General features: G+C 37.9%; 1 protein-coding gene across 8 annotated transcripts in view; it reads left to right on the top strand.

Annotated features, from left to right (window-relative positions):
* The window catches only part of LOC139935382 (uncharacterized), a 78114-nt gene that overhangs the window by 30010 nt on the left and 31629 nt on the right, over positions 1-16475 (top strand). For 4 of the 8 annotated variants that reach the window (XM_071929931.1, XM_071929932.1, XM_071929930.1 and 1 more), the window contains 13 exons: positions 922-1173; positions 1466-1723; positions 3427-3678; positions 3971-4228; positions 5932-6183; positions 6476-6733; positions 8437-8688; positions 8981-9238; positions 10942-11193; positions 12361-12612; positions 12904-13158; positions 15001-15252; positions 15549-15806. In XM_071929931.1, the coding sequence (XP_071786032.1) occupies positions 922-1173; positions 1466-1723; positions 3427-3678; positions 3971-4228; positions 5932-6183; positions 6476-6733; positions 8437-8688; positions 8981-9238; positions 10942-11193; positions 12361-12612; positions 12904-13158; positions 15001-15252; positions 15549-15806 (3309 nt within the window). The remainder of the gene's footprint in view (positions 1-921; positions 1174-1465; positions 1724-3426; positions 3679-3970; positions 4229-5931; positions 6184-6475; positions 6734-8436; positions 8689-8980; positions 9239-10941; positions 11194-12360; positions 12613-12903; positions 13159-15000; positions 15253-15548; positions 15807-16475) is intronic. The other 4 variants (XM_071929936.1, XM_071929935.1, XM_071929934.1 and 1 more) reach the window with 4 other exon arrangements.

The raw sequence follows: 16475 nt of genomic DNA, 5'->3' as shown, positions 1-16475 counted from the left end.
CGCACCTGTTACCTAAAAATTGATACATTTTCAGCGCATCCGCACAAGTGCGCGAAGTTGCAATGAAACTGCCATGAATGTAAAAAAACATGGGATACAGTGCAACGCGCAAATTTCACACAAGTACATATGCTAATTTAGGGGCCACTTAATCGCTATTTTCAAAAGCAGGCCTTTATACCGCACATTAACACACCCCAACGTGATTAAGTTAATGTCCGCCACTGACAACATCTACCGCTCATATTGTTTATATATATTTTAAAATCAAACAATCACGCAATCGTCAAAATGGCTCCTTGGTCCAAACAAAATAAAATTAATTAATTTCACTATATTGTATTTCATAATCATCTGATAACAAAGACCAAACTAATCATAAACAATGCAGTAATCCCAAATTAGAACGAGGTACAAAGTGTCTTGTAAGAAGGTAGGAAGTGTCTTATAAGAAGGTAGGAAGTGTTCAAGGTACGAGGTGTCCAGGGTACAATGTGGCAAATGTATTGAGAGTCCTGACACCGTTTGTATACATTGCAAAAAATTAGTTCATCACTACTTTGAGTGCTTTAGTTGGAGCTTTATCTCTTGAGGTTATTCTTAGTGATTCTTTTTTCTAAAGTGGATTTAATCACATCTCAAGTAAAAGCAGTCAATATTTGTTTGATAACATTCCAAACATTTATTATGCTAGAACATCTAGGTACTACATGTATGATGTGACCATTACTAGTGATTATTGGCCTGTATTGGTAAAAATTCACAATCATGCAGTGTTGCTGTTATAAACAATAATATTATAAACACGTTAATTGTTTTCATGTAAAACTATGTGCTTGTGCATTCTTTAACACCTAGTGTTTGTCAGGTGACAGATTCTCAAGCTTTATTTAAATCTGTGTTTGGTTTTATTGTTTGCAGTTGACACAGTGCCACCAGAGATTCAGTTTTGTCCACAAAACATAAACCAACAGATACAGGTAGGAGTACCAAGTGTGATTGTGACATGGAATCAGCCTACTGCCTCAGATAACTCTGGTCAGACACCAACCGTGCGGTCTACACACCAATCTGGATCCAGTTTCCCTGTTGGCACTTCTACTGTTACCTACACATTCGCTGATGCTGCTGGCAATGAGGCTACTTGTAGTTTTAATGTCAATATAGTATCTGGTAAGAAAACATATACAGTGGATTTTATTTACTGCCAAAGCAAATATGCTGCAATTATGATTTCACAATTTGTTAATGTGTTATGGAGACTGCACAGGTAACCTGGGCTTACATTTAGCCCCAATTTAATTAACACAAGGTCATTGTATTTACCGTGACGTAGAAAGATAAAATAACCTGAGTTGTATGTAGAATCGATCTTGGACTTCTTTAGATGATGCAATGTTTTCAGTAGCTTGAGTAATTGTTTGATGTTTATTTGTAATTGAACCTTCATTTTTGTTTTCTTCAGTGGATAACGAACCTCCTGTTATCAATTGTCCAGAAGCCATAAGTCAGTCAATACCTTTTGGACAATCGGTTGCTCCTGTTTTTTGGGCAATTCCAGCTGCTTTTGACAATTCTGGGATAGCTCCTACTGTGACGACAAATCCATCGTTTACCCCTGGCCAACAGTTTCAACTAGGGACAACCACTATCACCTACACAGCAACAGATGCAGCCTTCAATAGTGCTTCCTGTACATTCACGATTACCCTTACACAACAAGGTAAGAGAAAGGATAATTGTTAAATTTAAAGATTTTCAAGAAGAAAAAAGCAGTGATACAATTTCTTAAACCAAGTCACAAAACAGAACACCATAGAATTGTTTTGATTTGTTTGTATGGATGTCTAGACACTTCATGCCTCTGCTACTGTCAAACCCTGAACACTTCATAGGTTTGGGACACTTCGTACTAAGCAAATTGATTTCTTATTATCGTGGTCAGGGTTCGGAGTGACCATCAGCTGAGGCACTTCATATGTACCTTCATGGGTATTTCATAGTAAGTTAATTAGGGAATAACAGTGCGAGGACCCGGTCTTCACTGCGTGGTAATGACCAGGTTGGTGGCTGGCGCTGTTAACGGACCGAGCCGGATACGAGGTGCGTTAACAGCGCCAGCCACCAACCAAGGTCATTACCACTCAGTGAAGACCGGGTTTGAACACTGTTATTCCCATTAATAAATGCCTTTTTAACGAATAAAACAACTAAAATTGGCACAATTTTGTGACTTTTCTCTCGGCGATACTTCCAGACATGTTCAGGGGCCATATTTGAGTTTTAGCTGGTTCCCATCTCTTTCGTGCGTTAATCACATTACTGATCTTTGAGACCAGTGACTCTTTAAAATAATGGTCTGTTCAGCATCTTCATTGGGGTAAAAGGAGGCAAATGATTGGACGATAGCTGTTCTTTGTGCGTTAAAGCGCGCGCATGAGCTCAGCGTCCATGTAGCATGTCGCTGTAAACAAGACCATATATAGACAAATGAGTTTATAAGCGCGCACCTGTTACCTAAAAATTGATACATTTTCAGCGCATCCGCACAAGTGCGCGAAGTTGCAATGAAACTGCCATGAATGTAAAAAAACATGGGATACAGTGCAACGCGCAAATTTCACACAAGTACATATGCTAATTTAGGGGCCACTTAATCGCTATTTTCAAAAGCAGGCCTTTATACCGCACATTAACACACCCCAACGTGATTAAGTTAATGTCCGCCACTGACAACATCTACCGCTCATATTGTTTATATATATTTTAAAATCAAACAATCACGCAATCGTCAAAATGGCTCCTTGGTCCAAACAAAATAAAATTAATTAATTTCACTATATTGTATTTCATAATCATCTGATAACAAAGACCAAACTAATCATAAACAATGCAGTAATCCCAAATTAGAACGAGGTACAAAGTGTCTTGTAAGAAGGTAGGAAGTGTCTTATAAGAAGGTAGGAAGTGTTCAAGGTACGAGGTGTCCAGGGTACAATGTGGCAAATGTATTGAGAGTCCTGACACCGTTTGTATACATTGCAAAAAATTAGTTCATCACTACTTTGAGTGCTTTAGTTGGAGCTTTATCTCTTGAGGTTATTCTTAGTGATTCTTTTTTCTAAAGTGGATTTAATCACATCTCAAGTAAAAGCAGTCAATATTTGTTTGATAACATTCCAAACATTTATTATGCTAGAACATCTAGGTACTACATGTATGATGTGACCATTACTAGTGATTATTGGCCTGTATTGGTAAAAATTCACAATCATGCAGTGTTGCTGTTATAAACAATAATATTATAAACACGTTAATTGTTTTCATGTAAAACTATGTGCTTGTGCATTCTTTAACACCTAGTGTTTGTCAGGTGACAGATTCTCAAGCTTTATTTAAATCTGTGTTTGGTTTTATTGTTTGCAGTTGACACAGTGCCACCAGAGATTCAGTTTTGTCCACAAAACATAAACCAACAGATACAGGTAGGAGTACCAAGTGTGATTGTGACATGGAATCAGCCTACTGCCTCAGATAACTCTGGTCAGACACCAACCGTGCGGTCTACACACCAATCTGGATCCAGTTTCCCTGTTGGCACTTCTACTGTTACCTACACATTCGCTGATGCTGCTGGCAATGAGGCTACTTGTAGTTTTAATGTCAATATAGTATCTGGTAAGAAAACATATACAGTGGATTTTATTTACTGCCAAAGCAAATATGCTGCAATTATGATTTCACAATTTGTTAATGTGTTATGGAGACTGCACAGGTAACCTGGGCTTACATTTAGCCCCAATTTAATTAACACAAGGTCATTGTATTTACCGTGACGTAGAAAGATAAAATAACCTGAGTTGTATGTAGAATCGATCTTGGACTTCTTTAGATGATGCAATGTTTTCAGTAGCTTGAGTAATTGTTTGATGTTTATTTGTAATTGAACCTTCATTTTTGTTTTCTTCAGTGGATAACGAACCTCCTGTTATCAATTGTCCAGAAGCCATAAGTCAGTCAATACCTTTTGGACAATCGGTTGCTCCTGTTTTTTGGGCAATTCCAGCTGCTTTTGACAATTCTGGGATAGCTCCTACTGTGACGACAAATCCATCGTTTACCCCTGGCCAACAGTTTCAACTAGGGACAACCACTATCACCTACACAGCAACAGATGCAGCCTTCAATAGTGCTTCCTGTACATTCACGATTACCCTTACACAACAAGGTAAGAGAAAGGATAATTGTTAAATTTAAAGATTTTCAAGAAGAAAAAAGCAGTGATACAATTTCTTAAACCAAGTCACAAAACAGAACACCATAGAATTGTTTTGATTTGTTTGTATGGATGTCTAGACACTTCATGCCTCTGCTACTGTCAAACCCTGAACACTTCATAGGTTTGGGACACTTCGTACTAAGCAAATTGATTTCTTATTATCGTGGTCAGGGTTCGGAGTGACCATCAGCTGAGGCACTTCATATGTACCTTCATGGGTATTTCATAGTAAGTTAATTAGGGAATAACAGTGCGAGGACCCGGTCTTCACTGCGTGGTAATGACCAGGTTGGTGGCTGGCGCTGTTAACGGACCGAGCCGGATACGAGGTGCGTTAACAGCGCCAGCCACCAACCAAGGTCATTACCACTCAGTGAAGACCGGGTTTGAACACTGTTATTCCCATTAATAAATGCCTTTTTAACGAATAAAACAACTAAAATTGGCACAATTTTGTGACTTTTCTCTCGGCGATACTTCCAGACATGTTCAGGGGCCATATTTGAGTTTTAGCTGGTTCCCATCTCTTTCGTGCGTTAATCACATTACTGATCTTTGAGACCAGTGACTCTTTAAAATAATGGTCTGTTCAGCATCTTCATTGGGGTAAAAGGAGGCAAATGATTGGACGATAGCTGTTCTTTGTGCGTTAAAGCGCGCGCATGAGCTCAGCGTCCATGTAGCATGTCGCTGTAAACAAGACCATATATAGACAAATGAGTTTATAAGCGCGCACCTGTTACCTAAAAATTGATACATTTTCAGCGCATCCGCACAAGTGCGCGAAGTTGCAATGAAACTGCCATGAATGTAAAAAAACATGGGATACAGTGCAACGCGCAAATTTCACACAAGTACATATGCTAATTTAGGGGCCACTTAATCGCTATTTTCAAAAGCAGGCCTTTATACCGCACATTAACACACCCCAACGTGATTAAGTTAATGTCCGCCACTGACAACATCTACCGCTCATATTGTTTATATATATTTTAAAATCAAACAATCACGCAATCGTCAAAATGGCTCCTTGGTCCAAACAAAATAAAATTAATTAATTTCACTATATTGTATTTCATAATCATCTGATAACAAAGACCAAACTAATCATAAACAATGCAGTAATCCCAAATTAGAACGAGGTACAAAGTGTCTTGTAAGAAGGTAGGAAGTGTCTTATAAGAAGGTAGGAAGTGTTCAAGGTACGAGGTGTCCAGGGTACAATGTGGCAAATGTATTGAGAGTCCTGACACCGTTTGTATACATTGCAAAAAATTAGTTCATCACTACTTTGAGTGCTTTAGTTGGAGCTTTATCTCTTGAGGTGATTCTTAGTGATTCTTTTTTCTAAAGTGGATTTAATCACATCTCAAGTAAAAGCAGTCAATATTTGTTTGATAACATTCCAAACATTTATTATGCTAGAACATCTAGGTACTACATGTATGATGTGACCATTACTAGTGATTATTGGCCTGTATTGGTAAAAATTCACAATCATGCAGTGTTGCTGTTATAAACAATAATATTATAAACACGTTAATTGTTTTCATGTAAAACTATGTGCTTGTGCATTCTTTAACACCTAGTGTTTGTCAGGTGACAGATTCTCAAGCTTTATTTAAATCTGTGTTTGGTTTTATTGTTTGCAGTTGACACAGTGCCACCAGAGATTCAGTTTTGTCCACAAAACATAAACCAACAGATACAGGTAGGAGTACCAAGTGTGATTGTGACATGGAATCAGCCTACTGCCTCAGATAACTCTGGTCAGACACCAACCGTGCGGTCTACACACCAATCTGGATCCAGTTTCCCTGTTGGCACTTCTACTGTTACCTACACATTCGCTGATGCTGCTGGCAATGAGGCTACTTGTAGTTTTAATGTCAATATAGTATCTGGTAAGAAAACATATACAGTGGATTTTATTTACTGCCAAAGCAAATATGCTGCAATTATGATTTCACAATTTGTTAATGTGTTATGGAGACTGCACAGGTAACCTGGGCTTACATTTAGCCCCAATTTAATTAACACAAGGTCATTGTATTTACCGTGACGTAGAAAGATAAAATAACCTGAGTTGTATGTAGAATCGATCTTGGACTTCTTTAGATGATGCAATGTTTTCAGTAGCTTGAGTAATTGTTTGATGTTTATTTGTAATTGAACCTTCATTTTTGTTTTCTTCAGTGGATAACGAACCTCCTGTTATCAATTGTCCAGAAGCCATAAGTCAGTCAATACCTTTTGGACAATCGGTTGCTCCTGTTTTTTGGGCAATTCCAGCTGCTTTTGACAATTCTGGGATAGCTCCTACTGTGACGACAAATCCATCGTTTACCCCTGGCCAACAGTTTCAACTAGGGACAACCACTATCACCTACACAGCAACAGATGCAGCCTTCAATAGTGCTTCCTGTACATTCACGATTACCCTTACACAACAAGGTAAGAGAAAGGATAATTGTTAAATTTAAAGATTTTCAAGAAGAAAAAAGCAGTGATACAATTTCTTAAACCAAGTCACAAAACAGAACACCATAGAATTGTTTTGATTTGTTTGTATGGATGTCTAGACACTTCATGCCTCTGCTACTGTCAAACCCTGAACACTTCATAGGTTTGGGACACTTCGTACTAAGCAAATTGATTTCTTATTATCGTGGTCAGGGTTCGGAGTGACCATCAGCTGAGGCACTTCATATGTACCTTCATGGGTATTTCATAGTAAGTTAATTAGGGAATAACAGTGCGAGGACCCGGTCTTCACTGCGTGGTAATGACCAGGTTGGTGGCTGGCGCTGTTAACGGACCGAGCCGGATACGAGGTGCGTTAACAGCGCCAGCCACCAACCAAGGTCATTACCACTCAGTGAAGACCGGGTTTGAACACTGTTATTCCCATTAATAAATGCCTTTTTAACGAATAAAACAACTAAAATTGGCACAATTTTGTGACTTTTCTCTCGGCGATACTTCCAGACATGTTCAGGGGCCATATTTGAGTTTTAGCTGGTTCCCATCTCTTTCGTGCGTTAATCACATTACTGATCTTTGAGACCAGTGACTCTTTAAAATAATGGTCTGTTCAGCATCTTCATTGGGGTAAAAGGAGGCAAATGATTGGACGATAGCTGTTCTTTGTGCGTTAAAGCGCGCGCATGAGCTCAGCGTCCATGTAGCATGTCGCTGTAAACAAGACCATATATAGACAAATGAGTTTATAAGCGCGCACCTGTTACCTAAAAATTGATACATTTTCAGCGCATCTGCACAAGTGCGCGAAGTTGCAATGAAACTGCCATGAATGTAAAAAAACATGGGATACAGTGCAACGCGCAAATTTCACACAAGTACATATGCTAATTTAGGGGCCACTTAATCGCTATTTTCAAAAGCAGGCCTTTATACCGCACATTAACACACCCCAACGTGATTAAGTTAATGTCCGCCACTGACAACATCTACCGCTCATATTGTTTATATATATTTTAAAATCAAACAATCACGCAATCGTCAAAATGGCTCCTTGGTCCAAACAAAATAAAATTAATTAATTTCACTATATTGTATTTCATAATCATCTGATAACAAAGACCAAACTAATCATAAACAATGCAGTAATCCCAAATTAGAACGAGGTACAAAGTGTCTTGTAAGAAGGTAGGAAGTGTCTTATAAGAAGGTAGGAAGTGTTCAAGGTACGAGGTGTCCAGGGTACAATGTGGCAAATGTATTGAGAGTCCTGACACCGTTTGTATACATTGCAAAAAATTAGTTCATCACTACTTTGAGTGCTTTAGTTGGAGCTTTATCTCTTGAGGTGATTCTTAGTGATTCTTTTTTCTAAAGTGGATTTAATCACATCTCAAGTAAAAGCAGTCAATATTTGTTTGATAACATTCCAAACATTTATTATGCTAGAACATCTAGGTACTACATGTATGATGTGACCATTACTAGTGATTATTGGCCTGTATTGGTAAAAATTCACAATCATGCAGTGTTGCTGTTATAAACAATAATATTATAAACACGTTAATTGTTTTCATGTAAAACTATGTGCTTGTGCATTCTTTAACACCTAGTGTTTGTCAGGTGACAGATTCTCAAGCTTTATTTAAATCTGTGTTTGGTTTTATTGTTTGCAGTTGACACAGTGCCACCAGAGATTCAGTTTTGTCCACAAAACATAAACCAACAGATACAGGTAGGAGTACCAAGTGTGATTGTGACATGGAATCAGCCTACTGCCTCAGATAACTCTGGTCAGACACCAACCGTGCGGTCTACACACCAATCTGGATCCAGTTTCCCTGTTGGCACTTCTACTGTTACCTACACATTCGCTGATGCTGCTGGCAATGAGGCTACTTGTAGTTTTAATGTCAATATAGTATCTGGTAAGAAAACATATACAGTGGATTTTATTTACTGCCAAAGCAAATATGCTGCAATTATGATTTCACAATTTGTTAATGTGTTATGGAGACTGCACAGGTAACCTGGGCTTACATTTAGCCCCAATTTAATTAACACAAGGTCATTGTATTTACCGTGACGTAGAAAGATAAAATAACCTGAGTTGTATGTAGAATCGATCTTGGACTTCTTTAGATGATGCAATGTTTTCAGTAGCTTGAGTAATTGTTTGATGTTTATTTGTAATTGAACCTTCATTTTTGTTTTCTTCAGTGGATAACGAACCTCCTGTTATCAATTGTCCAGAAGCCATAAGTCAGTCAATACCTTTTGGACAATCGGTTGCTCCTGTTTTTTGGGCAATTCCAGCTGCTTTTGACAATTCTGGGATAGCTCCTACTGTGACGACAAATCCATCGTTTACCCCTGGCCAACAGTTTCAACTAGGGACAACCACTATCACCTACACAGCAACAGATGCAGCCTTCAATAGTGCTTCCTGTACATTCACGATTACCCTTACACAACAAGGTAAGAGAAAGGATAATTGTTAAATTTAAAGATTTTCAAGAAGAAAAAAGCAGTGATACAATTTCTTAAACCAAGTCACAAAACAGAACACCATAGAATTGTTTTGATTTGTTTGTATGGATGTCTAGACACTTCATGCCTCTGCTACTGTCAAACCCTGAACACTTCATAGGTTTGGGACACTTCGTACTAAGCAAATTGATTTCTTATTATCGTGGTCAGGGTTCGGAGTGACCATCAGCTGAGGCACTTCATATGTACCTTCATGGGTATTTCATAGTAAGTTAATTAGGGAATAACAGTGCGAGGACCCGGTCTTCACTGCGTGGTAATGACCAGGTTGGTGGCTGGCGCTGTTAACGGACCGAGCCGGATACGAGGTGCGTTAACAGCGCCAGCCACCAACCAAGGTCATTACCACTCAGTGAAGACCGGGTTTGAACACTGTTATTCCCATTAATAAATGCCTTTTTAACGAATAAAACAACTAAAATTGGCACAATTTTGTGACTTTTCTCTCGGCGATACTTCCAGACATGTTCAGGGGCCATATTTGAGTTTTAGCTGGTTCCCATCTCTTTCGTGCGTTAATCACATTACTGATCTTTGAGACCAGTGACTCTTTAAAATAATGGTCTGTTCAGCATCTTCATTGGGGTAAAAGGAGGCAAATGATTGGACGATAGCTGTTCTTTGTGCGTTAAAGCGCGCGCATGAGCTCAGCGTCCATGTAGCATGTCGCTGTAAACAAGACCATATATAGACAAATGAGTTTATAAGCGCGCACCTGTTACCTAAAAATTGATACATTTTCAGCGCATCCGCACAAGTGCGCGAAGTTGCAATGAAACTGCCATGAATGTAAAAAAACATGGGATACAGTGCAACGCGCAAATTTCACACAAGTACATATGCTAATTTAGGGGCCACTTAATCGCTATTTTCAAAAGCAGGCCTTTATACCGCACATTAACACACCCCAACGTGATTAAGTTAATGTCCGCCACTGACAACATCTACCGCTCATATTGTTTATATATATTTTAAAATCAAACAATCACGCAATCGTCAAAATGGCTCCTTGGTCCAAACAAAATAAAATTAATTAATTTCACTATATTGTATTTCATAATCATCTGATAACAAAGACCAAACTAATCATAAACAATGCAGTAATCCCAAATTAGAACGAGGTACAAAGTGTCTTGTAAGAAGGTAGGAAGTGTCTTATAAGAAGGTAGGAAGTGTTCAAGGTACGAGGTGTCCAGGGTACAATGTGGCAAATGTATTGAGAGTCCTGACACCGTTTGTATACATTGCAAAAAATTAGTTCATCACTACTTTGAGTGCTTTAGTTGGAGCTTTATCTCTTGAGGTGATTCTTAGTGATTCTTTTTTCTAAAGTGGATTTAATCACATCTCAAGTAAAAGCAGTCAATATTTGTTTGATAACATTCCAAACATTTATTATGCTAGAACATCTAGGTACTACATGTATGATGTGACCATTACTAGTGATTATTGGCCTGTATTGGTAAAAATTCACAATCATGCAGTGTTGCTGTTATAAACAATAATATTATAAACACGTTAATTGTTTTCATGTAAAACTATGTGCTTGTGCATTCTTTAACACCTAGTGTTTGTCAGGTGACAGATTCTCAAGCTTTATTTAAATCTGTGTTTGGTTTTATTGTTTGCAGTTGACACAGTGCCACCAGAGATTCAGTTTTGTCCACAAAACATAAACCAACAGATACAGGTAGGAGTACCAAGTGTGATTGTGACATGGAATCAGCCTACTGCCTCAGATAACTCTGGTCAGACACCAACCGTGCGGTCTACACACCAATCTGGATCCAGTTTCCCTGTTGGCACTTCTACTGTTACCTACACATTCGCTGATGCTGCTGGCAATGAGGCTACTTGTAGTTTTAATGTCAATATAGTATCTGGTAAGAAAACATATACAGTGGATTTTATTTACTGCCAAAGCAAATATGCTGCAATTATGATTTCACAATTTGTTAATGTGTTATGGAGACTGCACAGGTAACCTGGGCTTACATTTAGCCCCAATTTAATTAACACAAGGTCATTGTATTTACCGTGACGTAGAAAGATAAAATAACCTGAGTTGTATGTAGAATCGATCTTGGACTTCTTTAGATGATGCAATGTTTTCAGTAGCTTGAGTAATTGTTTGATGTTTATTTGTAATTGAACCTTCATTTTTGTTTTCTTCAGTGGATAACGAACCTCCTGTTATCAATTGTCCAGAAGCCATAAGTCAGTCAATACCTTTTGGACAATCGGTTGCTCCTGTTTTTTGGGTTTTTTAGGGGCCACTTAATCGCTATTTTCAAAAGCAGGCCTTTATACCGCACATTAACACACCCCAACGTGATTAAGTTAATGTCCGCCACTGACAACATCTACCGCTCATATTGTTTATATATATTTTAAAATCAAACAATCACGCAATCGTCAAAATGGCTCCTTGGTCCAAACAAAATAAAATTAATTAATTTCACTATATTGTATTTCATAATCATCTGATAACAAAGACCAAACTAATCATAAACAATGCAGTAATCCCAAATTAGAACGAGGTACAAAGTGTCTTGTAAGAAGGTAGGAAGTGTCTTATAAGAAGGTAGGAAGTGTTCAAGGTACGAGGTGTCCAGGGTACAATGTGGCAAATGTATTGAGAGTCCTGACACCGTTTGTATACATTGCAAAAAATTAGTTCATCACTACTTTGAGTGCTTTAGTTGAAGCTTTATCTCTTGAGGTGATTCTTAGTGATTCTTTTTTCTAAAGTGGATTTAATCACATCTCAAGTAAAAGCAGTCAATATTTGTTTGATAACATTCCAAACATTTATTATGCTAGAACATCTAGGTACTACATGTATGATGTGACCATTACTAGTGATTATTGGCCTGTATTGGTAAAAATTCACAATCATGCAGTGTTGCTGTTATAAACAATAATATTATAAACACGTTAATTGTTTTCATGTAAAACTATGTGCTTGTGCATTCTTTAACACCTAGTGTTTGTCAGGTGACAGATTCTCAAGCTTTATTTAAATCTGTGTTTGGTTTTATTGTTTGCAGTTGACACAGTGCCACCAGAGATTCAGTTTTGTCCACAAAACATAAACCAACAGATACAGGTAGGAGTACCAAGTGTGATTGTGACATGGAATCAGCCTACTGCCTCAGATAACTCTGGTCAGACACCAACCGTGCGGTCTACACACCAATCTGGATCCAGTTTCCCTGTTGGCACTTCTACTGTTACCTACACATTCGCTGATGCTGCTGGCAATGAGGCTACTTGTAGTTTTAATGTCAATATAGTATCTGGTAAGAAAACATACACAGTGGATTTTATTTACTGCCCAAGCAAATATGCTGCAATTATGATTTCACAATTTGTTAATGTGTTATGGAGACTGCACAGGTAACCTGGGCTTACATTTAGCCCCAATTTAATTAACACAAGGTCATTGTATTTACCGTGACGTAGAAAGATAAAATAACCTGAGTTGTATGTAGAATCGATCTTGGACTTCTTTAGTTGATGCAATATTTTCAGTAGCTTGAGTAATTGTTTGATGTTTTTTATTACTGAACCTTCTTTATCATTTTCTTCAGTGGATACCACACCTCCTGTTATCAATTGTCCAGAAGCCATAATTCAGTCAATACCTTTTGGACAATCGGTTGCTCGTGTTTTTTGGACAACACCAACTGCTTCGGACAATTCTGGGGTGGCTCCTACTGTGACGACAAATCCATCGTATACCCCTGGCCAACAGTTTCAACGAGGGACAACCACTATCACCTACACAGCAACAGATGCAGCCTTCAATAGTGCTTCCTGTACATTCACGATTACCCTTACACAAGGTAAGAGAAAGGATAATTGTTAAATTTAAAGATTTTCAAGAAGAAAAAAGCAGTGATACAATTTCTTAAACCAAGTCACAAAACAGAACACCATAGAATTGTTTTGATTTGTTTGTATGGATGTCTAGACACTTCATGCCTCTGCTACTGTCAAACCCTGAACACTTCATAGGTTTGGGACACTTCGTACTAAGCAAATTGATTTCTTATTATCGTGGTCAGGGTTCGGAGTGACCATCAGCTGAGGCACTTCATATGTACCTTCATGGGTATTTCATAGTAAGTTAATTAGGGAATAACAGTGCGAGGACCCGGTCTTCACTGCGTGGTAATGACCAGGTTGGTGGCTTGCGCTGTTAGCGGACCGAGCCGATAGCGAGGTCCGTTAACAGCGCCAGCCACACATCAAGATCTTTACCACCAGTGAAGCCCGGGTCTGAACACTGTTATTCCCATTAATAAATACCTTTTTAACGAACAAAACGGCTAAAATTGTCAAAATTTTGTGACTTTTCTCTCGGCGACACTTCCAGACATATTCAGGGGCCATATTTGAGTTTTAGTTGTCCCATCTCTTTCGTGCGTTAATCACATTACTGATCTTTGAGACCAGTGACTCTTTAAAATAATGGTCTGTTCAGTGTCTTCACTGGGGTCAAAGGAGGCAAATGATTGGACGATAGCTGTTCTTTGTGCGTTAAAACGCGCGCATGAGCTCAGCGTCCATGTAGCATGTCGCTGTAAACAAGACCATATATGGACAAATGAGTTTGTAAGCGCGCACCTGTTACCTCAAAATTGATACATTTTCAGCGCGTACGCGCAAGTGCGCGAAGTTGCAATGAAACTGCCATGAATATAAAAAAACATGGGATACAGTGCAACGCCAAGTTTCACACAAAGTACATGTATGCTGATTTAGGGGCCACTTAATCCCTTTTCAAAAGCTGGTCTTTATACCGCACATTAACACACCCCAAAGTGACCGGGTTTTGACCAATCAGAGACTTGAAACCTTCCAAGGAAGTTACAATGTTCAGTTGAGATACAAAATAAAAGGCCCACTACTTTTTTGTTTCACTTTGTTAATTATTTGAATGTCCTTTTTAATGTGAAATTCATATGTTTTATAAGTTAATGTCCGCCACTGACAACATCTACCGCTCATATTGTTTATATATTTTTTTAAATCAAACAATCACGCAATCGTCAAAATGGCTCCTTGGTCCCAACAAAATAAAATTAATTAATTTGACTTTATTCTATTTCATAATCATCTGATCACAAAGACCAAGCTAATCATAAACAATGCAGTAATCCCAAATTAGAACAGTACAAAGTGTCTTGTAAGAAGGTAGGAAGTGTCTTATAAGAAGATAGGAAGTGTTCAAGGTACGAGGTGTCCAGGGTACAATGTGGCAAAGGTATTGAGAGTCCTGACACCGTTTGTATACATTGCAAAAAATTAGTTCATTACTACTTTGAGTGCTTTAGTTGAAGCTTTATCTCTTGAGGTGATTCTTAGTGATTCTTTTTTCTAAAGTGGATTTAATCACATCTCAAGTAAAAGCCGTCAATATTTGTTTGATAACATTCCAAACATTTATTATGCTAGAACATCTAGGTACTCCATGTATGATGTGACCATTACTAGTGATTATTGGCCTGTATTGGTAAAAATTCTCAATCATGCAGTGTTGCTATTATAAACGATAATATTATAAACACATTAATTGTTTTCATGTAAAACTATGTGCTTGTGCATTCTTTAACACCTAGTGTTTTTCAGGTGACAGATTCTCAAGCTGTATTTAAATCTGTGTTTGGTTTTATTGTTTGCAGTTGACGCAACGCGACCAGAGATTCAATTTTGTCCACAAAACATAAACCAACAAATAGAGTTTGGAGTACCAAGTGTGATTGTGTTATGGAATCAGCCTACTGCCTCAGATGACTCTGGTCAGACACCAAACGTGCAGACTACACACCAACCTGGATCCAGTTTCCCTGTTGGCACTTCTACCGTTATCTACACATTCACTGATGCTGCTGGCAATGAGGCTATTTGTAGTTTTAATGTCAATGTATTTGCTGGTAAGAAAACATACACAGTGGATTTTATTTACTGCCAAAGCAAATATGCTGCAAATATGATTTCACAATTTTTTAATATGTTATGGAGACTGCACAGGTAACCTGGGCTTATATTTAGCACCAATTTAATAAACACAAGGTCATTGCATTTACCGTGACGTAGAAAGATAAAATCACCTGAGTTGAACGTATAATAAAATCGATCTTGCACTTCTTTAGTTGATGCAATATTTTCAGTAGCTTGAGTAATTGTTTGATGTTTTTTGTAATTGAACCTTCCTTTTTGTTTTCTTCAGTGGATACCGTACCTCCTGTTATCAATTGTCCAGAAGCCATAAGTCAGTCAATACCTTTTGGACAATCGGTTGCTCCTGTTTTTTGGGCAATTCCAACTGCTTCAGACAATTCTGGGTTAGCTCCTACTGTGACTGCAAATCCATCGTTAACCCCTGGCCAACAGTTTCAACAAGGGACAACCACTATCACCTACACAGCAACAGATGCAGCCTTCAATAGTGCTTCCTGTACATTCACGATTACCCTTACACAACAAGGTAATAGAAAGGATAATTGTTAAATTAAAAGATTCTCAAGAAGAAAACAAGCAGCAATACAATAAATACCCTTAACCAAATCACAAATAATAACACTGAGAATTATTTTGCTTTGTGTTTTTACATTGCAAAATGTTAGTTCATTACTACTTTGAGTGCTTTAGTTAAAGCTTTATCTCTTGAGGTGATTATTGGTGACTCTATTTCCCCAAAGTGAATTTAATCATATCTCGAATAAAACCAGTCAATATTTGTTTGATAACATCCCAAATGGTTATTATGCTAGAACATCTAGGTACATGTAGATCAAAAAGGAACTAACAATTAGAGCTTACTAAGAGATTGAAACAACATTGTATACTAACATGCTGATGGCACCCTGGGCTATGACGTCACCATTACTTGTGCTTTATTGACTTGGATGGGTAAAAGTGCTCGTTCATACAATGTTGCTGTAATAAACCATATCCTTATTCTTCCCTTATTTTCAATAATATAAACACATTCTTGTTTTGTGAAACTGTATGCTTGTGCATTCCTTGAAGACCTGATTCAAAGTTGTGAACTTTGCTGAATTTCATTTAAAATGTTTTCAATCAATAGGGAAATCGAGTCACATGACTATAAATATATTTTAATTGTATAAGAAAACAATCATATCGATAACCC

The sequence above is a fragment of the Asterias amurensis genome, chromosome 3, assembly GCF_032118995.1.
Source record: "Asterias amurensis chromosome 3, ASM3211899v1".
In the NCBI taxonomy this organism is placed as follows: domain Eukaryota; kingdom Metazoa; phylum Echinodermata; class Asteroidea; order Forcipulatida; family Asteriidae; genus Asterias; species Asterias amurensis.
Note: the sequence above shows the minus strand (reverse complement) of the source record. Positions and strands in the feature narration are given on the sequence as shown.